Source organism: Cucurbitaria berberidis, assembly GCF_010015615.1.
Source record: "Cucurbitaria berberidis CBS 394.84 unplaced genomic scaffold K460scaffold_3, whole genome shotgun sequence".
Classification (NCBI taxonomy): Eukaryota; Fungi; Ascomycota; class Dothideomycetes; order Pleosporales; family Cucurbitariaceae; genus Cucurbitaria; species Cucurbitaria berberidis.
The window spans coordinates 6,210,242-6,233,749 of record NW_024468937.1 but is presented as its reverse complement, the minus strand read 5'-3'; the positions used below and the strand labels follow the sequence as shown (position 1 = coordinate 6,233,749).

Here is a 23,508-nt window from a genome sequence, read left to right as displayed (position 1 = left end):
AAAGTACTATATTTAGAATTTTAATATAATATTAATATAGTAAAATTTATATATTTTAATATTTTATTAAAAAGTTTTTTTTTTTAAATTACTAAATAGTATTAATTAGTAATTACTATTTAGTAATTACTAAATTTTTTTTTTAGTAATTACTATTTAGTAATTACTAAATAGTAATTACTAGGTACTATACCTAATTAGGCTTTACTAAATAGTAATTACTAAATTACTAAGTAATTACTTAGTAAACACCCATCCATGCCCCAGAGCTACCATTCCGAGGACAAGCAGGGTTTCAGAAGCTCGCTCGTACATGGTTTTGGCAACCCTGGGAATGCCCAAGGAGGTTATTGACAGAGAGGGTCCGCGGAGGCGGCCAAGGGCCTGGTTGGGTATAGGCGCCCGCTGGTAACCGCAAGAGGACACAGGTCCGTCGGCGTCCATGGCCGCAGCCGACTTGTTGTGCCGGGCATCAGAAGCCATGGGCGCGAGGTGCATGCATCCGTCACCCCGTGGTACTGCTGTCTGCCGTGCTCCCTGGTGTTGTGTCGTGTTGTGGTTGTGTTGCGCGAAGAATGCTCTGGCTGCCGTGCCCAGGCGGAAGAGAGAACAAAAGCCAGTGTAGTAGTTCCAGCAAGCCGTCGACGGGTGGGACTGGTAGGAGGAGTAGCAAGCATAGATATACCTACTACTACCCCGATTTAGCCTCTGGGCCCAGGCTGCGACGAACGGGCCGCGCTCGCTGTCTTCCGCAGCGACGCTTGTGCGTAGTTTGGGGTCGGCTCGAAACCAGCGCACTGGGAAGCCGGGTGGTGGTGGTGGGTGGGTCATTCATGGGCTGATGCCAAAGCCTCTCTCCCTCTGCCCATAATACCTAGCTAGCCGCCACTGCTCCCTCCCCACCCCTTCACTACTACTACTACTACTACCATTGCTTCTCCCTGTGAGTGTATGTGTGTGTGTGTGTGCCGCTTGACCACACACGCCAAACTTCAAGTGTCGACTGCATTGCACCAATCCGGGCGTCCCGAGGCACATCCAACCGCCAATTCCCCCGGGACTTAGTAGTTTGAGCTGCATGCATTATCTGACCTTGGACCTACGCCTGCGTTGATTCTCAACTTGATCTTTCCGTCTTCCATCTCCACTCCACCATGGCGACCCCAGCTGAGTCCGAGCCCTCGGAAAACAAAAATGTGGACCGCCGTATGAGCCTGGGCAAATATGTCAAGAGAATGAGCAGTGTCTTCAAGCGGGAAAAGTCGACCAAGAGCCTTACTTCGCCCACATCTGCCACCCCTCAGGCCCAGGCGCAACATGAACCCGCCAAAGAGGAAGTCGCCCAAGAGGAAGCCGTTGCGTACGTTGACCCTCAGCCATCACACCACAATGTCTACACTCTACTTACCACCCATACCATAGTGCCCCTACTACTACCACCCAGGCTCCTGCTCAGGAATCCACGACTTCGCCTCCCGCGCCCACCTCAGACCCGCAGGTGCTCGATCGCCGCGCAATGCAGCAGGAACGAGCTCGTGCTCTCTTCGCAAAGTACGGCCTCACGCTCGAGTCGCATGAATGGATTGCTGCCCCCGCTCCCATCCCCACCGTCCAACGTGTCGAGAAGTCTATTCGCATGCGCGTCCACCGCAGCTGCCATCGTTGCGGCACCATCTACGGCGCCGACAAGGTGTGCTTGAAGTGTGAGCACAGGCGTTGCAAGAAGTGTCCTCGCTATCCCAAGAAGAAGACAGCCGAAGAAAAGCAAAAGGACAAGGACACTACCGAGACGCCTAGGAAGAAGAAGGCCTTCACCATCAAGACAAGGTCGGGCGGCGAGTTGGTATTCGACCCGCCAAAGCAGCGAGTCAGGCGCAGCTGCCACAAGTGCCACACTCTGTTCATCCCGGCAACCGCCACCGTATGCGAGCAATGCCACCATGTCAGGTGCACAACCTGTCCGCGAGAACCCGCAAAGCTGGCCAAGTGGCCTACGGGCTACCCTGGTGATGCCGACGCCGACGCCGACAGCGACTCCGAGGTGGAGAAGCAACTCGAGAAGTTTAGGCGTACGTGGCGAAAACCACGAGCAAGAGTGCGTTGGGAATGTGAGCAGTGCCATGGGCTCTTCGTCAACGGCTCGCCACAGTGTCCCGGCTGTGGTCACGAGCGTTGTGACAAGTGTACCAGAACACCGTGAGTACCAGCCTATCTCCTCTCTCTCTCTCAAGCTTGGGTGCTAACGAGATGCAGTATCAAAAAAGCCAAGAAAGAAGAGCAGTTCGACCCTCACATCGTTGCCGCCGTCGAGGCCAAGCTCAGAGCCCTCGGTGTCGACGATCCAGCTGCACCAGGCCCTGAAGCCGCATGATCTCGTTTTCCCCCCCACATCCTGACGACCTACTACGACGCTGTTCATTCTTTGCCCCCTATTCTCCATTATCTTCATCTTCACCAATTACCCATTGTTACTTTTGGGGGATTCGAGAGAGGTCCATGTTGGAATGTTTACAGAACTGTGTCGCGCGCAAAGGGCCAACTAAGCCTATTGCGTCCTCACAAGCATGACCAACTCCATTGAATATCACAACCTGGTTTTTCGGACCGCCAGACCTGTTCACCAAATCTCGTTAAATTGACATATGCTCTGACGCATGCTAACCACTAGGTCTCGCTTTCTCACAACTCGTTCTCGTTTCACCTCTATGGCAGTGTTTAACAATCATTCATGCAGATCCTTCGCCAGCGCTCTCACCCAACCCACGTTCCGACGTCAACCCATCGGGTACTTGTTCTACGCTACTGTATGACGAACAGCCATATCCGAGCTGTAGCGGGCCAGCCACCAATGACAGCGCCATGCCCTCGGCACTGCGACGTTACACATTCCCACACCCTCGCTTCTCAACCCCTCTTTTGAGACCCCGTTACGACCTTGCACAAGAGCTGACATCCCACTGGAACGGGTTACGGAAAGAACACCATCACCTCTGCTCCTTCGTCTGCGTCGCAACATCAGCCCAGTACAGCCCGACAGCTTCCCACATCGCGGCGTCGGAGGGACGAGCACACGAGCGGCGAGCTGAACGGAGCTTCAAATGCCGTGCTACCTACGCTTGCATCCACCCGCCAGCAGAGACAGCGCAGAAGTGCATCGCTCGTACGATTGTCGTCTTGGTCGTTGCACGAGGTGGCGTTCGCATCTGCATAGTGGAGGTTTTTGTGTTGCCCATGTTGCACGCGATTGGTGTGCCACTACGGGTGTCAGATCAATTGCCGGAACTTTCGAGGCTGCGATGTCGCTCCGCGGACTGCAAGTTTGAGGTTGGAATTGTAGAAGGACGGTGAACAGAACCCGACATGAAGCAATGTCTGAGCCTCAAGTCACAGTTGCTAATGTCCATGCCTGCAGTTACCGTACCACACACACCTTTGAACGCCCTGAGCACTCAACAGTGTCGCATCGCCATTCCAACCGATTCTGTCCGCACCACGTAGTTCAGGTCAAAAACATCCCTCACAGCCCTGAGCAGTGCCCCTTGCCTGTGGTCAGGTATGCAGTCGGACAGGACCCAACGCTACTCGTATCCCGAAACTCAACAATTTCCTCGCTGACCGATAAGATTGCCACAGCGCATCAATGTCCAGGCACAGTGGCCTTAATTCGCCGTTGCCGCCAGGTCCACAGATTAGATTCCGAGTCCCAGATTATTTTTCAGACATGTAGTAATCCAGCCGCCGTTCAACGTATACACGACAGGGAGATTCAGATCCAAGATGAGAAGAAAACCTGGTTTGCATGCGTGGGATCTTTCCAGAGGCCTGGTCTTGCCTACCGTTGCCACATTAGGGCCGAAAATAATGACAACCTTTCCCTGTCCTGCTCGCCTTCAAAGCTTAACCATTCACCACGTGTGCCTTTTCATAACTATATGTAACTCGTCAATATACACACAACTCCAGCGCTGCCAAGCATCGGATGCATCAACGCGAAGGTACGGAGGGGCATGAAACCCGAAACCCGAGTTTAGGCGAGCAAAATCTTGGAATTGTTTATATACTTGCCACTTCTACGCCTGGATCGAAAACGAGCCTTTTGCTGTCCACGTGGCTAGCTCAACGGCTTTTGTCTCGAGGCATACAATGGTTCGAGAACAGTCGGAAGGCTAATTTGGTATAAAGTGCAGGGAAAGCAACATGAGGCTAAGTGAGCCATGTAATGTCATGCCATGCCATGTTGGGTTGGGTTGGGTTGGGTTGGGTCTACAGCTAGCTAGAGCTGTCAGAAGCACAATCCTACCTAGTTCGGGCTGGGATGCGAGGCGTAGATGTACTCTTCCTCGGGCCGGGGTACTAGCTGGTATAATTGAACGCTGTGTAACATTGGTGGGTGGGTGGAGGATAAGATATAGTCTGTTTACCACTACTCGATTATAGGAGATGGAACGTGTCCTTGATGTGCGCTTTCGCTTGTAGACGGGGTTAAAATGGAGCCTCTCTAGGACCTACCTTCCCTCACATGTCCTGCTGCTGCACTTCCTTTACGCCGACGATACATGTACACAGCGGCTGCGACTCCACCGGCAGCTCCGCGAGCTTTTCCCCGATGGAAGTAGTCATGGGAACATCTTTTTCAAGACGAGACCACACTCCTTCCCCGTGTGCTTCATACGCGCGCCGTTGCAACTGGAAGATGCCGTCCTGAATCCATCGATCTATCCGCGGAGAGCGCTTCGGCACAATAATCAGTCTGAGAAGGACTAGATCGAGAAGTGTAACGACGAGTGAGAAAGCCCCTATAAAGGACACTGCGAACACGTTGATGTTGCTTGCGGGCAAGGTTAGCGTTGGATACTCAGTACGTGCATAGAGAGCACTTACACAAAGCCTCCCGGGTTCTTCATTCTTTGCTTGCCACAAAGCGCTTGTTCTCCATCGGTCAAGTCCGTCTTCATAAGAGCGGCCGCACCGGGTACGCGGACCGCTCTGCCAATCGCATATTCGGCCATTTCGATCTGGAGTGAAGCCCAGAGCGTGGATTCCCAGCCCACCACCTCCCGCACCCACTGGTCGTCTGGCAGCGAATTGATGAAGCCAGCATTCTCGATGAGTTTGCGCGCTTTGAGGTCGTAGCTGGCAATTTGGATATCTGTATTGAGCATAGCGTGGCCGAGGTCTTGCAGGATGGCTCGTTGGATATTGCTTGCGTTTGGATACTGCTCGAGGGAAAAGTCCTCTACCCAGTTCGGTAAGCCGGTGAGATTGCTGCAAAAGTCTGGTGCGCCGTTGGCTTGCGCGTGGCAGAATTGGTACTGCCATGGATTAGTTCTCTCGTGATATCAGGCTATGGGGGAGCAGTTTGTAAGACTGGAAAAGCTATTCTTACCTGCAAGCCACATCCCAGTACCCCAAAAACGAAATCAGATCTGTAGTATGTGACGTTTTGTTGTTCCGGTCGGGAATCACCCGTTTTGAGAGGCCTATGTGCTGCGAAGAGGGGATCATTGGTGGGTTGACGATAGAGGACGTTGTTTTTACCAACGTGAATGTTAAATATGTCGGCGTCAAGGCCCTGCATCTCTGGGGGCGGCGTAAACGTGCCAGAAGTCTTAAGAGCCTCTGTCTGGTAGTTGCTTGCCGTCCTATCCCTTATGTTAAAAAACGCCTATAGCAGTAGTAAGTGGATCGGGCCTTTGACTTACACACTGCTATAGTCCGAGGAAAGGTTGCTGAGTAACAGGCTCATGGAAAACGTAAAGTTTTCATTGCCGGGGACGAAGCTGCGTCCCAAGTGTAAGACCAAAGCCTTTTCGTTTGGTAGAGGGTCGCGAGTACGAAATGTGAGAGATGACACGTTCACAACTGAGGTTCGATTCTCAATCTCAAGCACTGCACATGTAGTCCTTTTGCGGAGACGAACTCTTTCCGATGGGGCCAGGTTTAATCCTAGGCCGTCGTTCAAATCGACCAGACCAGAATCGAGTTGAATTGCTGGCTTGGAGACATTTTTACATAGGGTGGTAGCAAAAGGACAGTCCACTCGGGCTTGCGAAAAGGGAATGCTGGGGCGGGTGAACATCTTGCAACGCTCGGGCACCACCGAGTAGTCTCGGTAGCATTCTGTGGCATAGTCTATGCTCGACTTTCGGGTCGCGCCGATATACTGTCCGTACGCAGCCTTTACGCTTCCACTCGCGTTGTTTATGCGGTCAGGGCTCCAGGGCGCGCATTGACGGCTTTGCACGAGCACTTGAATATCGGGAGTCGATACCGCGAGTGAGGTGAACGTACCGGCGAGGAGAGTGCCCACAGTAAATGTAACCCCAAAGATAACCTGAATAGACGAGCGTAGAAACGCTCGATCTGCTTTCCTCCATACCCACCACAGTTTGATCCAGTCGGTCAACAACGCAGCAGGTGCTGGTAGCGAGCGGAGGAGGGCTTGTTGTTGACGAAAGAACCCATCTGCTGGCTTCCCGTTTGCGCGGACTTGATGGTAAGCAAATGTGACCAAGTTCCAGAGGCGATGTGCGCCGAGTGTTGTGAGGATAGCCAGAAGCGCGACGATGAGATTTCCCGTTTGCGTGTCGGTGGTAATGGTGCTTCCCATAACGGGTCCACGCTCTAGGTTCGTCCATAAGCCGCGATGGACAGCCTGTGCTGGAAGTTCAGACATCAGAAAAACCTGGTAGAATTGAAGACGAAAAAGCTCATTCAGTCATTTACCTTGCGTGGTACCTTTAGTGCCTTTGGTACGGGTTATAAACACCTACCCCGCGTTCAGCCTGCTAAATACAAGAAGAACGCATGAAAAAGGCAGCACAGCTCGATTGCACACGCTACAGATAATGTCTGGTCTCCTAGAATGTCGTTGTGGCTGGACGTGCCAAGGTGGCGTGGGTGTAGAAGTCAACCAATCTGCGCGAGCAGCTTGTATGGCTGAAACAACGGTACGGTTTGACTACCATTATGAACATTTACCCCTCATCTTTACACAGAGCTACCACTCTTTTCTTCGCGAGCGCATGACTGTACAATCATTGTCGGGTCCTCTCGCGACGGTTAGTTTCAGCCTCTTGGTTTTACTCTGGACATGTTCGCACGTTCCCATGATCAACCGTATGTGTAGCGCTTCGAGGAAAGGCCGAGTGAGGTACGTTTATGGGCTAGGTTCCAAATAGAGCACAATGTCTGTTGTGGTTTCGCTAATGATGGCGATGTTCAATACTGCAATAAATCAATATTTCGATCCGCCAATGCCTGGGCGCAGCGTCATGCTGTTCTTGCATCTTCAGCTGTGTATTTAGCACCGGTCTTAGGCATCGACTTGAAAACAATATGTGTACGCGTCGATGCTCTGATTATCGCCCAGGCTCTTGCATAGGTTCCGAACATTGAGGGTCAGGCTGACTGACGTTGTTGGAGTAGATATAACCATCCGTCTGCGCATCTTGTCGAGGTCAGACGCTCCCAGCGATTCGAGTGCGAGAAGGGAAAGTTGATCTTTGAGGTCGTTGTGGTGTGGGGGTAATTGGAGTGACCTGATGCGAAGCTGTACCCATCGTTCGGAAATGAAGACAAGCCAAAAACATGACATGGATAGTCGGGTTCCTTTCGTATTGCGGTGGCACGGCGTAGGCTAAATATAAGCTACCGATGACTTGGTTGACCAACCTCAACTTCGTGCTTTATCACATTCCAAGCGACCTGCTGGCTCTCTACCCCAAGTTCTAAAAGACACTGAGACTGGCGAGATGTCTGGGTGAAGTGATGGCGACAAATGGAAGCCAAGGACTGGCGAATGAGTAAGAGGACCTTGACAGACTCCTTCCTAGGGGTACGGCCAGGCCTTGTTGAGAGGGAGTTCGTATAGTTCCCGAAGGTGCTGCGAGGTGGGGCAGGCAGGTATATGCCGTGACATTGCACGTTCTAGCCTCGTCAACCTATTATGGGAAAACCCAAAGCACGGTAGAAAGGATGGGGCGATGACTGATGCAATATTGGCTGTCCGAGTCGGGCCTTTGGCAGTGCACATTGGAGGCGTACATGTGGTGGTGTCTTGTGTTCGCCTTCACCACTCCTGACCGTCTTGGTAGAATGAAACATCCTTCCCCTGTCTTGATGGTGTTTTCAGCGGGCAATGCATGAACATCAACGAGGGTTGCGGTGTTGGTTGGATGTGCACACCCAGGGGCTAAAACACATGCCTAGACGCCGTTTCAGGGTACGATGACAGTGTGGCTTGGGCAGCGATGGATTGGGGAAGGCGGCTCTTGGCACCTAGACTCAGCTGAGTCGTGCGCAATTCACCCCCACCAATGGGGTGGAGCCCTTTCCCCGGTTCGCAATTTCCGGGGTGCCGACCAGCGCAGGGCATCCGTGAAAGGCCGTCAGCTCACACGCTTGATTCTAACAAGGGGGTGGCCTAGCTCCTTGGAGAATCTTCTTAACCTTCTTCTCTTACTCAACCGCTCTGTACTTACTTACTTCCTACACACACTCATTGACTTTTCTCCTTTATTTAACTTTTCAACAGTCACTCCCTTGGAACATTTAGTACATTATGCGCTTCGCAACAGCACTCGCCGTTGTGGCCGCCACGATCGGCAGCGCCATTGCCCAGGACCCGCTCGTTCTCGGCTTCAACTCTGGAGCCACTGACGACACGGGCGCCGCGAAGACACAGAAGGATTTCGAGAAGGAGTTCAAGACGGCAAAGAACCTCGAGGGCGCGCCCGGCAACTTCAGCGCCATCCGCCTGTACTCCAACATCCAGGCCAACACCGCGGACTCGCCCATCGAGGCCTTCCCAGCCGCCATCGCAACCAACACGAAGCTTCTCCTCGGTATCTGGGCCTCAGGAACAGACAACATCGACAACGAGTTGAAGGCCTTGAACGCGGCGGTCAAGGAGTACGGCACAAAGTTCACCGACCTCATCATCGGCATCTCGGTCGGCAGCGAGGATCTGTATCGTGTGTCTGAGCCCGGTATCCGGAACAAGTCTGGTGTTGGCAACAGCGCGGAGACCATTGTCAAGTTCATCAAGACCACCCGCGAACGCCTCGCCTCTACCACCCTCAAGAACGTTCCCATTACCCACGTAGACACGTGGACCGCATGGGTCAACACATCCAACAAGGCCGTCATCGACAACATCGATTTCCTCGCCGTCAACGCTTTCCCCTTCTACGAGGCTGAGCGCGACAACCAGATCAGCAATGCCGGCAGCCTCTTGAACAGCGCCTTGAGTGCCATCGATGGTGTCGCAGGAGGCAAGGACGTCTGGATTACCGAGACTGGCTGGGCATACTCTGGTCCTTCGTTCGGCGCGGGATCCGCTTCCGTCGAGAACGCTGCCACATACTGGAAGGACGTCGGCTGTGCCATCTTTGGCAAGAGGAACGTCTTCTGGTACACCCTGCGCGACGCCAACCCAGCCAACAAGGTCAAGTTCGCCGTCTCCGACAACCTGTCCACCAAGCCGCGTTTCGATCTGAGCTGCAAGGTGAAGAAGGATCTGCCTGCCCCAACCCCACTCTCCAACAACAGCACCACGTCGAGCGGCAACACGACCACCGGCACCGGCAGCAGCAGCGGCAGCGGTGGCAACGGCACTTACAACACCCCCGGCTCCAGCTCCACTCCTGGTTCCTCCTCCAACCCCAAGGGCAACAGCAGTCGCCCAGGTGTTGAGCAGAGCAATGGTGCAGGCATTACTTCCGTGTCCGTCGTGAACTCGATGGCTCTGGCGTTGTCTGTCGTCTTTGCCGTGGCCACTTGGGCTTTGTAGACAAGATAGCGGCCTCTCTGACTAGTAGCGTCAGTGTTTGATCTCATTGTGTATATGTACGATATCTAGAAGTAGAATGAGACTGGGAATTCCTTATCATCATCTGCATCAAGTACACATAGAGTCCATATATACGAAGGCGTATATCATTCTTTAGACCAAGCGACTGGTGCGCCACATTGAGCTTTATATTGTGATTGTAATATAGAAGAAAGAGTCAAGAAGCTTTCGAACGAGAATAGAGAAGGCGCTACCCACATCGCTGCGTCATGACCCCGCTCTTTCGTCTCCACGCACGTTTGATTAATCTGACCTCAACATACAACTTCATATAATCCAAATCTCACCATTCGAATGTCAAATGATTAGCAACGACTTGAAATGACATGCGGTAGTATTCCATCCTCCCATTCTAACTTTGCACCTCATCGCCCCCTCTCATGAGCTCAATCTAATCATAGGCTTCCTGACCATTTCTCTCGGCTCAACGCATTGCCAGAATTCCTCGGGAGCTGCCTGACTGGGATACTCGATCGAAAGGCTTCTCTCGATGAACCGCTCGGGAAGAATAGACGGGGGCTAGGAGTAGGGCTGTTTGACTTTGGTGCTCTATCCGAGTCGACCCTTAGGGGTATGTTCGACCTTTTAGGCATTGAGCCTGATGCTCTTCCCTGGGGTGGTACAGCAGGTCGACACTCTTTAAGATTGCACATCGCATCAGACACCGGGGCTAGGGTTGGTGTCTCCGCCACAGGATTTACGGTCTCAGGGCTCGTGGTGTCATCTACGACAAGCGTTCTTTGGGGACTCGATCTCTCTTTTCGGACGTTTTCTTGATCCTGTTCTTCCTCTTCCTCCCCACTGTCCTCCGCTGGATCCTTGCGTAGTCTCTCAGACTCATCTAGAAGCTCCTTGAAGTGTATAGTTTGCAAGATCACAAGCCTGGCAGAAAGAGTCTCATCATCTTCAAAACTATCTTGCGCATAGATACGAAGATCTTTCCAAGTCAAGAGGTGGTCTGGTAGCGGATATTGTCCTCTATCAAATGTCGGCCGAAGGTTTTCAGGGATCCGCTTTGCATTCATTGTCTGGCGTATGACCAAACAGTGCTTGCCAATTAAATCTCTCGCTTCAAGGACCTTTTTATCACTTACTTCATCCGTCTTTGAGTTGTGTTTTTGGTGCAGGCGCATTGTACCATCGTTACAACAGGCTAGAGCGCTGATGAGATATTTATTGATACCAGCATAGTCGACAGGTGACTGAGCCAGTTTCACAAGAGATCTTGTTACACTCTCTTCCAGCGGAATCTCGCTCAGGAAAACTTGGGCCTCATCGCCAAACTGGGGTCGCATCTTATACTCAGGATCGTACTGGAAATCCAGAACACAAAGGTACTCGAAACCCTCAGCGAGATCACTGAACAACCATTGCCACGGTTGCCGCACTTGCTTGTTTATGGCAAATACAATACGTTGCAATGCGAGATCCGTTTCAGTATGGTTTAGATATAAGTTTGTTTTTGCGGTCAACGTATCCGGGCACGGCGTGGCGTTGCGAACGTATTCTACTGGAGAGGATTTCATAATCGGTGCGTAATGGGAACCTTGCAAAGGAGCATACGGATACTGGGCTGGTGTCTTTTCCCAATCCGTCTTTGACGGCAACGACTCGATACCGCGGGCGAATACACGAAGGACGGCGCTCAAGGTATACGGATGCGGGCTGAGCACTCCGACAAAGTCTCTCAGATTGGTTCGCTTGCCAATGTCGTAATGCAAGACCAAGGCTTTTAGCATCTACGGTTGACCAGTTATCAGCAGCATTCTAAGTCTCAGGGTGATTGCTCACCTTTGTCGCTCTCCTCTGGTTACGATAACTTGGTAACACTACCAGTTGTGTTATCCACCAGATTCGACCATTCTCATGTGCCCACTCGCTCACAAAGCAATGCGCAATCTGCCGCCCAGCCTCATTCATGTTCAAAGCAGTTATCAGGATGTTGTTCGCCCCCTGTGGCAGACTGTGTCCCTTTAGTGTATTGGGACTCATCCCTATCTTTTGGCCTTCACGCCATGGTCAGTATGCGATCCATATTTGCAGCAACTGCTGACAGCTGACGTACCTTCCTTGGCCCAGTCACCCAATGCAGGGCTTGCAAATTCGCTCCACACACCATAATACGATGAGAAGTGCCTCGAGCACGCAATAAGCTGGTTGTTCGTGATCTGGCTTCCCGGCGTTACACGATACACAATGTTCTCTTCAATATCCGGATCTTCTTGCAGATGATTCGCGTCTGATCGTATAAGGTACTCGACGACGTTAGTGTCAGAAAGGTCATGGTACGCCCTTTCTGGCTTGTCAACCGGAGGTTTTGATGGCTGCTGGGCGTTCGACATGTTAGTGATGACAATATGTGCCTACCTAGGATATCTGCTATACTGCGCAAGTATTGCTGAGTTTTAGGGCCTATGGAGGCTTCATGGTCGCAGAGGTACGTTTGGTATTCCTCAAAGGCAGCTGACTGACGATCTTGGTGTGGGCGTAGAACCATGGTTGCGATTCATCGAGTCCGTCCAGGAGCCAGAAGCCATCCTGTCCTATCTGGCTCAAACTGTCATCGAGTTGCAATATATGTGCTATGCTTGATCTGTCAGGTTTTTGAAGAGAATCATCGCCGCTGTTATTAAGTCATTGCTGTTACCTTGCATGAAAACGTCCATGGTACCTACAGATGCGCCTCAAATCAAACGCTTTCAACCGCCCCAACACAACTCTGGGCTATGATGACGATAGTCGGCATGATGCGATTTGCCCATGTCCATGGGTATAGCAAGAGAGCGTCCGAGATGTTAGAGACGGTCGCTTAATTCTAAGAAGAGCGTCCAGGTAGTGGGCACTAGAAAAGTTGCTACATAGTACGAACTCGAAGTCACGTTGGGTCTCAACCACTTAGTTGACAGCAGTCCTGACTGTCTATTCAGTGCGCATTAGTGCGACCTAGGAACCCCGTCGCGAGCCCGTTACCGATTTTCGCCCCGCGGACGAAGCACAGGAAGGAATGGATGCCTAAGGAATACCACATGCATTAGGAAGACTAAGTAATACTCCAAGTCGTTCTGATTGGTCTGCTCGTAATATCACGTGCTGTCCGGGCTACCGAAGGGGGCTTGGGACGCCTGAGATGTGAGCTTGACCAATCGCTGGCGCTGTCCAGCGAGGCGCTAGACTTGGAAAGGAAATGTACGAATTCGAGGCCCGTGCCCAGGTATAGCCTCAGAGGGGCGTTAGGGGACAGCGAACAGTAGGCTGCAAGGCAGATAGTTATTTTAAGGTCTGGTACGTCTCTGAAAAGCCCGATCTATCGTCTTGTTTCTTCTTTCTATCCTCCTTCACTCCAGTCTCTACTTAGACAAACACACCGCAGTCCGAAGGCTTTCGTCTCAGTCGCTACAGTTAAATTGCCCATTCCGCCTAAGCCTACCTACACACAGAGACCACGAGACCAAGACACGCCGTATATCAAGCGTTACGCCTCATTCTCCCTTTGCCGGCCATCCTCTCGATCGCCCATCCACCAAAACATCTTGCTCCACACACCTACTCAGCCGCTAGACCGTGCCTATAAGCGCCTCGACATCTCATACCGGCACATAAACCCAGACAAAGTGCACAAGTAGCCACGTTGTCGACGACGTATTCACGCCACCTCTGAACAAAGTCATATACAGCCTATAACAATGGCTCCCATCGCAACACTGCCTCACCTCGTAAAGCGGGACGACGACTATGCAATTCCACCGTTCGCCATCATCCTCCTCATCATGGTTGGCTCTGCGCTCCTTGTATGCTGCGGCTTCGCTATACACTCCGTCTATGGCTTTGGTGAAGATACTACCGGGATCAAGCCAATGTCCAACGAGCAAGAAGAATACATGAATGAAGTGAGAGCAAGGAATCTAGAAGCACTCATGTATGAAGGGGCAAAAGGGAGGGCGGAGAGGCGAACTTAGTAGCCGTGTGTTGAGGAAGAATGGCTAATATAGGGGCTGGACAGGTGGTGGTGGTGCGTGTTGCTAAGTGACTGGCAGATGTCGGTATATACTTGAAGGTAGCTAGAGGGCACGATTCCTTAACAGAGTGAGGCTTGTTCCTACTGGCGGCGTTAGTTCAGGCGTTCACAGGGAGATATGGGCCGGGACACACTTGACACCCAGTTGTATGGCATGATAACCTAAGCAGAAACATCATGTATATGTTGATGTACAGAACCTCAATGGAAGTGGGATCACTTTTCGATCAGGTCTACTGATGGACGTGGAGTAGGGCGAATTTATGGTCTATCAATCAGTGAAGATACATCGGAGTTCAGCTTCTGTAGCGGTAATCATCATCATCTCATTTTCATATCACTTGTTACCAATCTGGCGTTCCAATTCAGCACGAACAAGTGATTAAGTCTGGCGACCGTCACTGTTACATTGTGAGTGACAAGAGATCATGCCAGTTCCAGTTTCCATATCATGATAACCAGTATGCAGCAAGCTCCTGTTTCTGCCTGTCTGTATCAGAAGAGCCAGGCACAAGAGCACATCAACTCATCTCACCTGCTCTATCACTGGCTAGTTGCAAGAGAACTACATTCTTTGGTGCCAAGCACATCTAACCGCGTTCAGGTCTATCACCATCATGGCAAACTGGAAAATGATCCCCGATCCCTCCAACACCCACACAAAAGTTTGGTCAGTCAGCTGGAGTTTGAGGCATGACGGGACGTATCCATCCAAGATTCTCACCAACTCGTCTGCTTTGAAGACCATCAAAAGGTCGGATGTATGATTCTCACCGACTGATGAGTATAGTTACAATTATGATGTGCAACGCCTGGGAGATCTGGCCCAACTGCAAGATGTACTGAACGTACCGCTTGCGTCTGTCATCGTAGGCTCTCGCGGTACAACTCCAAGCGCAATCAACATCTTAGTCGGTATATCGTTCTACGCAAGCTCACAGCACACCTAGATCCTCTTCTGATATTTCGAGTGGCAAGATCTATGCCATTGCGGCAAAATGGTGCTTCGGCTCACTCCATGAGACGACAGTACATGACCTGGCGTCATGGGACAAGATACCAGTCTTTGCGGACGAAGGTGATTTCTTCAGGCATTGCAGGGGACTTGACATTTAGATTGCCAAAGCCGAGTCGCGAACTAGGTTCGGGAAAAGTGCAATTCTGGGACGGGATTGGAGGAGCAACATGGTGGCGCTGTGCAGGTCGACTTGGATCCTTTACTGGAATCCGGCGTGCTTGCTGACGAGGATTTGTTCAGCCAGAATGTCTGCTTCCAGTTGCACTGCTTTCGCCGCGGTTTATCGATCTACCAGAACTTTAACGGACAGCTGGTGCTCAAAGATGTACACCGCTTCACTAGTGCGGGTATTAAAGATGACGTCTCTCTGCTTGCTTGAGAAATGCAAAGGGTGATTTAGCTCTCTCTAGCGAGAAAGCTGTCATGCGCAAAGTGCAGCTCATCATGTTTTGGCTGCTTTTCAAGCCAAGCGGTCACTGCACAGCGCAAACCTTCTTCACTCGGATTGTGGGGCTGAGGCTGTGATGCATCTTCCTACGACTCACGGATGCAAACGAGGCTATCACGGCAAAGTATGTCGATACAATACAATCAGCAAGGGCCAAGCCTTTGATCGACGTTTTTGGGATTCGCGGTCGGTTCTAAGAGTCGACGACGGGTGTGCCGGAACGAGCCTTGGCAGGTCGGCCACCGACGTCGCTGCACATGAACCTGCAATCAAGGTCGTGGCCGTGTCTTGGACAGCGACGTCGACAAGCAAACCAAGGGCTGCTTCCGAGCTTCTTTAGCGTATTGAAGCAGGTTGGAGGGAAAAAGAAGGGGTGGTGAGGGCATCTGGGCGTACGAGCACGACTTTGCGATGAGGTCAAGGCCGTGTTGGCTGCCTCACGAGGGCAGGAAGAAGGGGCTGGAAGGTATGGCTGGGATGTCGTCTACAGTAATGGCAAGACGATGTTCAGGTGGTTACGCTGGGTGAGGCTGTTTGAAGGCTGCTGGAGGCTGATGGGGCTGATGGAGGCTGTTTGTTGGGGGGTGGGGGTGGAGGAGGCCGGAGCCGGCACAAGGCTGGGCAGTAAAGTAAGCTTTGGACTCGGGCTTTTTCAGTCGGCCCAAAGGGGAAAAGCGACCAGGTACCCACAATATATGGAGCTGATTGATATTTGGCCTTGCAAATCATGTTTCGGACTCGTCACCAGCGCCTAATGTCCCGATAGTGTTGAATTGAATAGTCGATGCTCAGTCAGCTTCTCGCAGGGCGTCAGCCGCAACACAGCAGGATGGGTGTGTGGATGTGCGTGAGGGGTGTCATCGACACCGCGACGGAAGAGCCAAAAGGAATCAAACCAGGCATGATGAAAGAGAATATGCTGCTTGAACAACAAGCTTTGATGCCCTCGTTCCTTGCCCCCCTGGCCCAAGTCGGGCCTTGGATGGGTGTAGCGCCGTGATCAGCGGCGCCTCTGCCACCCACTAGCCGTCACCGATGTCTGACGCGTATTGGATGCACACGCACGGCGACAAAGCGAACGCGCGAACGCCCACATCGGGACCTTTTCAATCGTCTCGCACAGGTTTCGCAGCCCCCTTTCTGCCAGTCGTCCGCGTCAATTGAGACAAGTGGTGATGTCACCCTGGCCGATGCCATCGGGAAGAGGGCTGGGCGTTGCAGGTTTCGTTGGCTTGGGACAGGCTTTGCACGCTCCGCAGGCTCCGCATCTTCCTCCCGCCGCCTCCCAACCCACACACACGCCCGCTGCCAACAGGCCTGTCTTGCATGGGCGGCCGGCCCAAAATAAAGTGACGCATGTGCCAAATGTTGTTGATGGTAGCTAGAAGTAGTACACCGTAGCCCGCCGAGCCCGCGTGGGCAGACACCATCCGTCTCCACGTCGTCTTCTCATCCTCCTCCTCCTCCTCCTCCCCCCCCCGTCCCTCCTGATAACCCACCTGCACTCGCTTTTTAGACCCATCGCTTTTTAGAATCCCCGTCGACTTTTTTCCCTTGTTTTTCCTAGCCTTTGCATATTGACTACTGGTCGCTCGCTCGCCCACGGTTGGAGCCTGCAGTAGCCATGTTCACTCGCTCGATATGTACCACTAGTATAGCGATACTTTCGTCTCGCGCCCTCGCGCAATACATCTCGTTATCCCCCGCCACCACTGTCCCCAGCGGCGCTTCCAACTACGTCGACCCGTCGTTTGCAGGCTTCGGTATCGAGCCCTCGAATCTCTTCTCCTTTACCGGCGGCGATGACACAAACACCTTTTCCGTGCAGCTACTCCAGAACCTGGCCGACTATGCAGGACTACCCGCACACATCCGTCTAGGAGGCAACACCCAGGACTACATGATATACGATGCAAGCCAGACGCAGTACAAGTGGACCGCCAACACAAACTCCCGCGCACAGGGCGTCATTGCCGCAGACTCGATGATAATAGGTCCGGCTTATTTCAAGGCATTGGACAGATTCCCAAAGGGCACCCCCGTTACCTTTGGATTGAACATGGCCTACATTGACAATGACTGGGAGGACCGCATCGTGAAAATGGCCCAGGGTGCCGTCGATGGCATGAAGAACGTCAAGCTATACTCGTTCGAAGTGGGCAACGAGCCCGACTTGTGGCTGAAGAACTCGTTCCGGAGCGCACCCTGGACCGGACAGACCTACACAACACAGTTTCTGGACCGCTGCGCAAAACTCTACGAGCGTGTTCTAAAGCCTGCCAATTTGCCATCAGCCTTCTTCGAGCCGCCCGCGACCGCTTCGACGATAGGAACCACGTTTGAGATCGCACAGCTCGTCGACGATGGCATCATGACGGGGAGGGACGGCAACAACTTCATGACGGCCTGGAATCAGCACGATTACTTTTACTGTATGTTGCATTCCTCCATTCTACATCTCTCTCCAGTAAAACTATAGCTAACTCCTTTGCAGTCATCGGCGTTACACCAACACCCCTCACGCTAGATGATCTCATGGACCTGGATGCCACCAACACGCAGTTTGCCTACTGGGAGAAGCAGGTCAAGGCAGCACTAAACACCGGCCTGCCCTACGTCTTGCGAGAGATGAGCTCCGTCGGCCCCATCGGCATGCCCGGCGTCAGCGACACTTTCGGCGCCTCCCTATGGACCCTGAACTTCTTCATGTATGCCGCTACACTCGGTATCCAGAGCGTCCAGATGCACATGACGGCAAACTCAAACGCCAGTGCCTGGCAGCCCATTCCCATGTACGGCAGCGACACCAGCTTTGTGCGACCCCAGTACTACGCCCACGCCGCAGTCGCACAACTCATCGGCAACGGCAACGGCACCACTCAAATCTCGGTCCTCAAGACCAGCAATGTTGGCGCTACCTATAGCGGTCGTATCCGCGCCTACGCCGCCTATGCAAAGGACAACCTCCAAGCCCTCGTCTTGATCAACTCCAAACTAGCAGAGGCTTCCCAGGACAAGGGTAGCTTCACATTCAACATCAACCTTGGTTCAGCCAACGCAAACAAGGACGTTTTCCTCTCCTATCTCACAGCTGATGGCGGAGACAGCCAGAAGGGTGTCACGTGGAACGGATTGAGCTACGACGACATCACAGGCCAGTCCAACGTCGCCGATGCCACCGTGAATGTAGTAACTGCAGATGGCCAAGGCAAGGTCTCCATCCCGATTCGGGACTCCCAGGCCATTGTCGCAAACATCGGATGGCAGCTTGGTGTCAATCTGGTCTTGAAGCCAGATCCCACACAGTCCAAGAAGAGCAGTGCCGCTACGACCTCGATGCCTGGTGCGAGCAACGCCGTCTACACTAGTATCATGGCCATAATAGTAGCCCTGGCAATGGTGGTTGCCAGATGAGGAGAGCAGCATGCTACGCTGCTGTAATGGCAGTCGACTCGACATGTTTTTTTGTCTCTTTTTTTTTCTTGCATGAAACAAATCGCATCGCATATGCATCATGACGGCGTTTCGGGGTTAATACTGGCATCAAGCAACATATATTAGAGCTTGTACAATTGGTTGGCTAGTTGGTTTTCCTGGTTGCATTTTTGGGAAGGTCACCTAGGAATCTCGAAAGGGCCTTTTTACTTTGGTTTGAACACGCATTCGCTGCGTGTTTTCTCAAACTTGTACATGGCAAAGTACATACACTACTAGATTTCTACATGGTAGAGATTCCAGGATTCAAAATAATACAGATCTGTTATATAATTTTATGTTGCTTGGTATGTTTCTCATATGAATGGATACAACAGCGATATTTTCTTTGGTCAATGATCTAGTCTAGGTATTATGTTCCATATGACATAATATCGTATCATATTACATTATATCGTGGAGAGGGTGAAAAGAGAAACAAGAACCACCAGGGTATACAAGCAAACAACACCAACCTGCTGAATGAACAAAAGATACTCATGCAAAGGGCGGAATCGATGGCCCATACACTTGTCTCCGCTCAAGCGCTACATCTTCTACAGTCCTCTCCCTCTCCAACCACGTCCTTGTCGTTGCCGTTGTGAGGGTATTCTGCAGCGGTGCAGGGTCCTCCTTCGCTCCTTCCCCTGGAGTCAAGCCGGTTTCTACATCCAGACCAGCCCTTTCTTCCTGATCAAGCTTGTACGCCAGATGGCAGGCGCGAATATGCGTAATCGAGGTAGTAACATTAGCCACCGGCCACCAGGGAAACAAAACAGGCAGCGCGCGATACAGGCGGTTATGCGCCCCGGCAGACCAAATAGTCATCAAGACCGAGTACGCTTCATGCGACGGAAGCGCAACCATCCAGTGGTAAAACCCGGCTTGAGCCTCTAGTGGGCTGAGCGTGCTGGCAATGTTAAGCATCACCCACAGCAGCACAACGAAAGGCATCACGGGTAAAGTGCGAGCGTCGAAATGCTGTCCAGAATGAGCAGATGGATGTGCATCAATAGCCACTGTCAGCGAATCCTGCTGCAGCAAAATCAGTGCCTTGAAGATATCAGCCCCTGGACGACAAAGTACACACTTTGGCTTGACTCAGCGGATGACTATTTAGAAAATTGGGCCATTTTAGTCCGCTACCGTAGGTAATGGTACGGCGCGGGGTGACTTAAGGCCGTGGACGTCGTGCCTTTGTATATCGGAGCTGAACATCTTGCGAGATACCGACCACGTCAGCGTCGCGAAACGTTGTCTCCGATTCTTTACATTGTGACGCCGGTGACTCTGTTGATGAGGCCTGTCGCGAGTTCTCAAGTCTGATTGCGTTTTCCAAGTTATTTTCTTGTAGGACGTTACCTCTTTCCTTTTTTGTCTAGAAACACTGACTAGACCCACGTTGCGCGTCACGATCAACATTGCTCAACTACAACTCAAAAAATTCTATCCATCCCATCAACTTCTTCTCTGTGCTGTAGCTTCAATGCTGACGTGAGATATGTCATTCGCATCAGCGGATTGCAAGGTGGAACTCGTTTCTTGCTGATTGTGCGAGGGTGTATTCATAGAAATGCATCAACAGCTCATGGTATAAGAAGTGCTGCACGCATCTCAGAGATATCGAGTCGTTGGAGCGACAAGAGTGGAGAAAGGAGAGGCCAGAGAGTCATGCCGCCAAGGGGTGATGACCCGGCTTTTGCGTTTTCAGATCGATTTCAACATCAGAGAGTATGATGTAGTACGACAAAGAATGTTGAAGGTGACTCCTTGAGGAAGGGTTCGATTTATTTCATCTCCGATAACATAGCAGGCAAACCGACAGCTGCATGCGCTCCAAAATCTTGTAGAAACGCATTGGCAACATTGCAAACAAGTCATGGTGGTCGAAATGTTGATACGCCTCCACAAGCAGGTTGTGACAAAAGTACAGTGTAGAGGGCAAAGCATTACTATTACTATGCTAAAATATTATTTTGTCCTAGTAGTCCCAACCCTATATGCCAAGCCATATCATCTCTTTTCTCTCATCCGATCGAATGGCATGATCGTGATCCTCCCAAGCTTCCTTCGGCCCTTTCCAAGCAAAGATCCCCTTCACGATTATTGCCCCACATCTTCCATCATCTCCTTCTTGACTTCTTGAAGATCTAAATCCTGTCGTGCGGCTCTCGCGGCTTGGCCTATAGGCGGTGTGTCACAATCGTGTCCAGAGGTGAATTTCATAATGTCAACCTCAATGGTCGACTCGGCTCGATGTGCTTGGCATGAGGTCTGCCAATCCAAATGGGCAACAATTTAGTGTCCGTGGAGAGTTCCCTTTCCTTCGTCCTCGCTCGGTTTTTTCATCCCAGATAAGGTATGTTCTCATCACTCGGTTTCCTCAACGCTCTCGACGCTAGGTGATGGCGAGGAGTCGCGGATGTAGCTTGACGTTTGTGGGGTAGTCTGAGTCATTGTCGATGAGATGATTTGACCCTCAGCTTCGACTTCGTCAATGGCGATACGTAGCATTTGGCGGCCGACGAGGTTGGGAATGTAGACGTATTGAGTAGCTGGTGAAGACATGGTGATAGTGTTGGCCTCGAGTGAATGTGGATGTATGGTCAAAGTATGAGGTAAGCTGTTCGAGACTCTTGATGTAAAGTCTGAAATAGGATATCGATGATTCTGTCCTCTGCCTCAAGTGGGGACAACACCTATCTATATACTCGCGCCCAACTCCCACCCAAGCCTTCAGAATGCCATCCCCATGCACCCCCCAAACCCCAGCTCCACCATAAGGCCACCCAAGCGCAACGCCAAAACCCTATCCCCGACAACACAAGCACTCTCGGAGCGAATGAAAACCCGCCAACATCAGCATCGACCAACGGGGGAGCACAAACGCTATCTCCGCCGTCACGTCCGCCGCGCTGATTCGCCCCACGGCCTGCACAACGCGTGGCAAAACTCCGTTGGTGCCGTATTTTCCGACCACCGGTGCGGTGATAACTGGCCTGTTGTGCCTGATGTGTCGAGTTGCCCCGCACACTTTCCTCTCCGCTAGCGGCCAAGAAGATTGAAACCCAGGCAGGACGGGGTTTAGACCGGCCAAGATGCAGGGGGTGTGCTGTTGGCGGAGTCTAGATTCTGCAACATGTTATCGCTGGTGTGATACCAGGCAGGGATGACGCATAGTGTTGAGAACAGCTGCATTAAGAAAAAAAGTTGAGGTGCGAACGGGACGATTTTGTGTCCGTCGGTGGTTCGGCCTGTAAGCAAGGGCTGGCTATGTTGACGAGAGCTGTGGCCGTTGGCTGCTCCCTACCTCGGAGCTTGCACCGCGCCGATGGAGTCATTGATGCCCTGGAAACATGAGCGGACGGATATCGAGGTGGTAGGACAAGTACGGACGGGTGATCGTAATGGAAAGTTTGGTGGTGAGGGGTTCGTGCGATTTCCGATGACGACTGTGGGGTTGGTGCCACGGCCTGCAGCTGGGCATGCTGGGCGAAATCTTGGGAGGCCACACCGAATTGACAACCGAAGCTTCTCTATGGTTCTACTGTTCGATCGTGACAATTCTACTATATGGGGGGTGTAATCCTGCTTCGCTGTTGAGACACGTGGGATGCTTGCATGAAGCCAAAGACAACAAAAAGAAAGTTCACGATAACCAACATGCAGGTGACAATTTCGTCCCCCGTCAAAGCCAGCTTCTCAGATTTGAAACTACTGTCCGTTGATCGCTGCCTGCCACCGAATATGATCATTGCACCATCTCAACCTAAATGACATGTTGGGCCGACAATAGCCTGGTGTATGATGGCGGGATAGCTTGGGACCAAGCCCTCCGCTCGACCCCAACAACTGAAGCGAGGTCATGTGGTCGATACACCAAGCCTGAAGCATGCATCCAAGACTCGCCAATGTACCCCAGAGCCAAGCAGGCTGTTCCAATGAACCCCAGCTACGGTATTACCATTAGCAAGTGTTACGAACATCCTTGTCACGACAACATCTTCCTGTGATCTTAGCTTTGGTCGTTGACCAACTGAAACACGAATATATGAGTTGAACGATTGGCAGACCACAACATGCCACCATTTGTATGAGCTTGAGATACTGGTAGTACAGGCTATCATGCCTTGTTCTCATATCAATCACTAGTCTTCGCTCAAGATGCCCCGCGGCTCTCCGATCAAGACACGAGAGACAGCAGCGTGCGAGAGTTTACCCGAGTGACTACCAACCATACCGAATCACCTCCCTCCATACTGAAAACCAAGCACTCAACCATCTCCAGCATCGATTAGAATCTCCTTGACCTCGACAACCACGCTATGTACCGAATCATGTTTGTCGTGCTCTCCAAATACCTGAATAAGAGGAACAGATATAGGCTGCTCCATGGGCGTAGGCTCTTCCACGTCCACCGGCATCTCCCCATGCGCAATTTCAACCTTCTTCATGAAGCTCTCCCGCAGGTCCAGTTCTTCAAGCCAATATCGTTCTAGCTGCTCGCGTCGTCGATCGCCCTCATCGCGCATGTCTTCGTCTACCCGTGATTCTTCGCAGTACGAATCGGAGTATGGTCGTGACTCGCAAGTCCAGCCAAAGGTCTTGCTACAGTCCATGTAGATCCTGGGGTCGTTGGTGATGTACGGTCGTGGGATTGCCGGTACATAGATTATGTACGGCATGGTGATGACTGGTCG

The 23,508-nt window shown here is 51.9% G+C and overlaps 14 protein-coding genes across 14 annotated transcripts; 8 read left to right on the top strand and 6 right to left on the bottom strand.

Moving 5' to 3' along the window:
- Positions 1 to 279: 279 nt before the first annotated feature.
- On the bottom strand, positions 280 to 831 carry K460DRAFT_396147 (uncharacterized protein; the record flags this gene model as incomplete). The annotated part of the gene is made up of 2 exons (XM_040936086.1): positions 280 to 654; positions 686 to 831. The coding sequence occupies 2 exons, from the start codon at positions 829 to 831 to the stop codon at positions 348 to 350; spliced, it is 453 nt and encodes a 150-aa protein (XP_040789415.1). The 3' UTR covers positions 280 to 347.
- A 280-nt stretch (positions 832 to 1,111) lies between these two features.
- K460DRAFT_367605 (uncharacterized protein) lies at positions 1,112 to 2,401 on the top strand. The gene is made up of 3 exons (XM_040933604.1): positions 1,112 to 1,360; positions 1,423 to 2,196; positions 2,254 to 2,401. Exons 1-3 carry the CDS (start codon positions 1,155 to 1,157, stop codon positions 2,369 to 2,371), a joined length of 1,098 nt encoding a protein of 365 aa, XP_040789414.1. The 5' UTR covers positions 1,112 to 1,154; the 3' UTR covers positions 2,372 to 2,401.
- Positions 2,402 to 3,192: 791 nt separating this feature from the next.
- On the top strand, positions 3,193 to 4,227 carry K460DRAFT_132054 (uncharacterized protein). The gene has a single exon (XM_040926682.1). The coding sequence runs from the start codon at positions 3,369 to 3,371 to the stop codon at positions 3,936 to 3,938; it is 570 nt and encodes a 189-aa protein (XP_040789413.1). The 5' UTR covers positions 3,193 to 3,368; the 3' UTR covers positions 3,939 to 4,227.
- Positions 4,068 to 4,476, top strand: K460DRAFT_132068 (uncharacterized protein). Its single transcript, XM_040926684.1, has one exon. It carries the CDS (start codon positions 4,198 to 4,200, stop codon positions 4,435 to 4,437), a length of 240 nt encoding a protein of 79 aa, XP_040789412.1. The 5' UTR covers positions 4,068 to 4,197; the 3' UTR covers positions 4,438 to 4,476.
- K460DRAFT_132067 (uncharacterized protein) lies at positions 4,477 to 6,995 on the bottom strand. Its single transcript, XM_040926683.1, has 4 exons — positions 5,703 to 6,995; positions 5,387 to 5,642; positions 4,882 to 5,312; positions 4,477 to 4,828 (listed from the first exon to the last, which is right to left on the bottom strand). The coding sequence occupies exons 1-4, from the start codon at positions 6,674 to 6,676 to the stop codon at positions 4,516 to 4,518; spliced, it is 1,974 nt and encodes a 657-aa protein (XP_040789411.1). The 5' UTR covers positions 6,677 to 6,995; the 3' UTR covers positions 4,477 to 4,515.
- Positions 6,996 to 8,563: 1,568 nt separating this feature from the next.
- On the top strand, positions 8,564 to 9,793 carry K460DRAFT_284608 (glycoside hydrolase family 17 protein; the record flags this gene model as incomplete). Its single annotated transcript, XM_040928752.1, has 1 exon — positions 8,564 to 9,793. One exon carries the CDS (start codon positions 8,564 to 8,566, stop codon positions 9,791 to 9,793), a length of 1,230 nt encoding a protein of 409 aa, XP_040789410.1.
- A 455-nt stretch (positions 9,794 to 10,248) lies between these two features.
- Positions 10,249 to 12,195, bottom strand: K460DRAFT_285385 (uncharacterized protein; the record flags this gene model as incomplete). Its single annotated transcript, XM_040928811.1, has 3 exons — positions 10,249 to 11,592; positions 11,645 to 11,847; positions 11,937 to 12,195. 3 exons carry the CDS (start codon positions 12,193 to 12,195, stop codon positions 10,249 to 10,251), a joined length of 1,806 nt encoding a protein of 601 aa, XP_040789409.1.
- Positions 12,196 to 13,536: 1,341 nt separating this feature from the next.
- On the top strand, positions 13,537 to 13,809 carry K460DRAFT_284888 (uncharacterized protein; the record flags this gene model as incomplete). The annotated part of the gene is made up of 1 exon (XM_040928772.1): positions 13,537 to 13,809. The coding sequence occupies one exon, from the start codon at positions 13,537 to 13,539 to the stop codon at positions 13,807 to 13,809; it is 273 nt and encodes a 90-aa protein (XP_040789408.1).
- Positions 13,810 to 15,428: 1,619 nt separating this feature from the next.
- On the top strand, positions 15,429 to 16,118 carry K460DRAFT_367598 (uncharacterized protein). Its single transcript, XM_040933603.1, has one exon. The coding sequence runs from the start codon at positions 15,838 to 15,840 to the stop codon at positions 16,087 to 16,089; it is 252 nt and encodes an 83-aa protein (XP_040789407.1). The 5' UTR covers positions 15,429 to 15,837; the 3' UTR covers positions 16,090 to 16,118.
- A 743-nt stretch (positions 16,119 to 16,861) lies between these two features.
- Positions 16,862 to 19,027, top strand: K460DRAFT_132015 (glycoside hydrolase family 79 protein). Its single transcript, XM_040926681.1, has 2 exons — positions 16,862 to 17,766; positions 17,829 to 19,027. The coding sequence occupies exons 1-2, from the start codon at positions 16,959 to 16,961 to the stop codon at positions 18,746 to 18,748; spliced, it is 1,728 nt and encodes a 575-aa protein (XP_040789406.1). The 5' UTR covers positions 16,862 to 16,958; the 3' UTR covers positions 18,749 to 19,027.
- Positions 19,028 to 19,852, bottom strand: K460DRAFT_132011 (uncharacterized protein). The gene has a single exon (XM_040926680.1). It carries the CDS (start codon positions 19,760 to 19,762, stop codon positions 19,307 to 19,309), a length of 456 nt encoding a protein of 151 aa, XP_040789405.1. The 5' UTR covers positions 19,763 to 19,852; the 3' UTR covers positions 19,028 to 19,306.
- A 968-nt stretch (positions 19,853 to 20,820) lies between these two features.
- On the bottom strand, positions 20,821 to 21,481 carry K460DRAFT_310485 (uncharacterized protein). Its single transcript, XM_040930152.1, has one exon. It carries the CDS (start codon positions 21,374 to 21,376, stop codon positions 21,179 to 21,181), a length of 198 nt encoding a protein of 65 aa, XP_040789404.1. The 5' UTR covers positions 21,377 to 21,481; the 3' UTR covers positions 20,821 to 21,178.
- Positions 21,469 to 21,998, top strand: K460DRAFT_131996 (uncharacterized protein). The gene has a single exon (XM_040926679.1). The coding sequence runs from the start codon at positions 21,561 to 21,563 to the stop codon at positions 21,855 to 21,857; it is 297 nt and encodes a 98-aa protein (XP_040789403.1). The 5' UTR covers positions 21,469 to 21,560; the 3' UTR covers positions 21,858 to 21,998.
- Positions 21,999 to 23,082: 1,084 nt separating this feature from the next.
- K460DRAFT_281774 (uncharacterized protein) lies at positions 23,083 to 23,493 on the bottom strand (the record flags this gene model as incomplete). Its single annotated transcript, XM_040928518.1, has 2 exons — positions 23,083 to 23,157; positions 23,221 to 23,493. The coding sequence occupies 2 exons, from the start codon at positions 23,491 to 23,493 to the stop codon at positions 23,083 to 23,085; spliced, it is 348 nt and encodes a 115-aa protein (XP_040789402.1).
- Positions 23,494 to 23,508: the final 15 nt, after the last annotated feature.

Bases quoted from the DNA above. Each gene is read 5' to 3' on its own strand.
- K460DRAFT_367605 (XM_040933604.1), top strand. From the start codon at position 1,155: ATGGCGACCCCAGCTGAGTCCGAGCCCTCGGAAAACAAAAATGTGGAC. The intron at 1,361-1,422 runs GTACGTTGACCC...CCCATACCATAG, and splicing joins GCCCAAGAGGAAGCCGTTGC to TGCCCCTACTACTACCACCC. The intron at 2,197-2,253 runs GTGAGTACCAGC...AACGAGATGCAG, and splicing joins GACAAGTGTACCAGAACACC to TATCAAAAAAGCCAAGAAAG.
- K460DRAFT_132054 (XM_040926682.1), top strand. From the start codon at position 3,369: ATGTCTGAGCCTCAAGTCACAGTTGCTAATGTCCATGCCTGCAGTTAC.
- K460DRAFT_132068 (XM_040926684.1), top strand. From the start codon at position 4,198: ATGAGGCTAAGTGAGCCATGTAATGTCATGCCATGCCATGTTGGGTTG.
- K460DRAFT_132067 (XM_040926683.1), bottom strand. From the start codon at position 6,676: ATGTCTGAACTTCCAGCACAGGCTGTCCATCGCGGCTTATGGACGAAC. The intron at 5,643-5,702 runs GTAAGTCAAAGG...CATAAGGGATAG, and splicing joins TCCTCGGACTATAGCAGTGT to GACGGCAAGCAACTACCAGA. The intron at 4,829-4,881 runs GTAAGTGCTCTC...CTTGCCCGCAAG, and splicing joins AAGAACCCGGGAGGCTTTGT to CAACATCAACGTGTTCGCAG.
- K460DRAFT_367598 (XM_040933603.1), top strand. From the start codon at position 15,838: ATGTTCAGGTGGTTACGCTGGGTGAGGCTGTTTGAAGGCTGCTGGAGG.
- K460DRAFT_132015 (XM_040926681.1), top strand. From the start codon at position 16,959: ATGTTCACTCGCTCGATATGTACCACTAGTATAGCGATACTTTCGTCT. The intron at 17,767-17,828 runs GTATGTTGCATT...ACTCCTTTGCAG, and splicing joins TCAGCACGATTACTTTTACT to TCATCGGCGTTACACCAACA.
- K460DRAFT_132011 (XM_040926680.1), bottom strand. From the start codon at position 19,762: ATGCCTTTCGTTGTGCTGCTGTGGGTGATGCTTAACATTGCCAGCACG.
- K460DRAFT_310485 (XM_040930152.1), bottom strand. From the start codon at position 21,376: ATGTCTTCACCAGCTACTCAATACGTCTACATTCCCAACCTCGTCGGC.
- K460DRAFT_131996 (XM_040926679.1), top strand. From the start codon at position 21,561: ATGCACCCCCCAAACCCCAGCTCCACCATAAGGCCACCCAAGCGCAAC.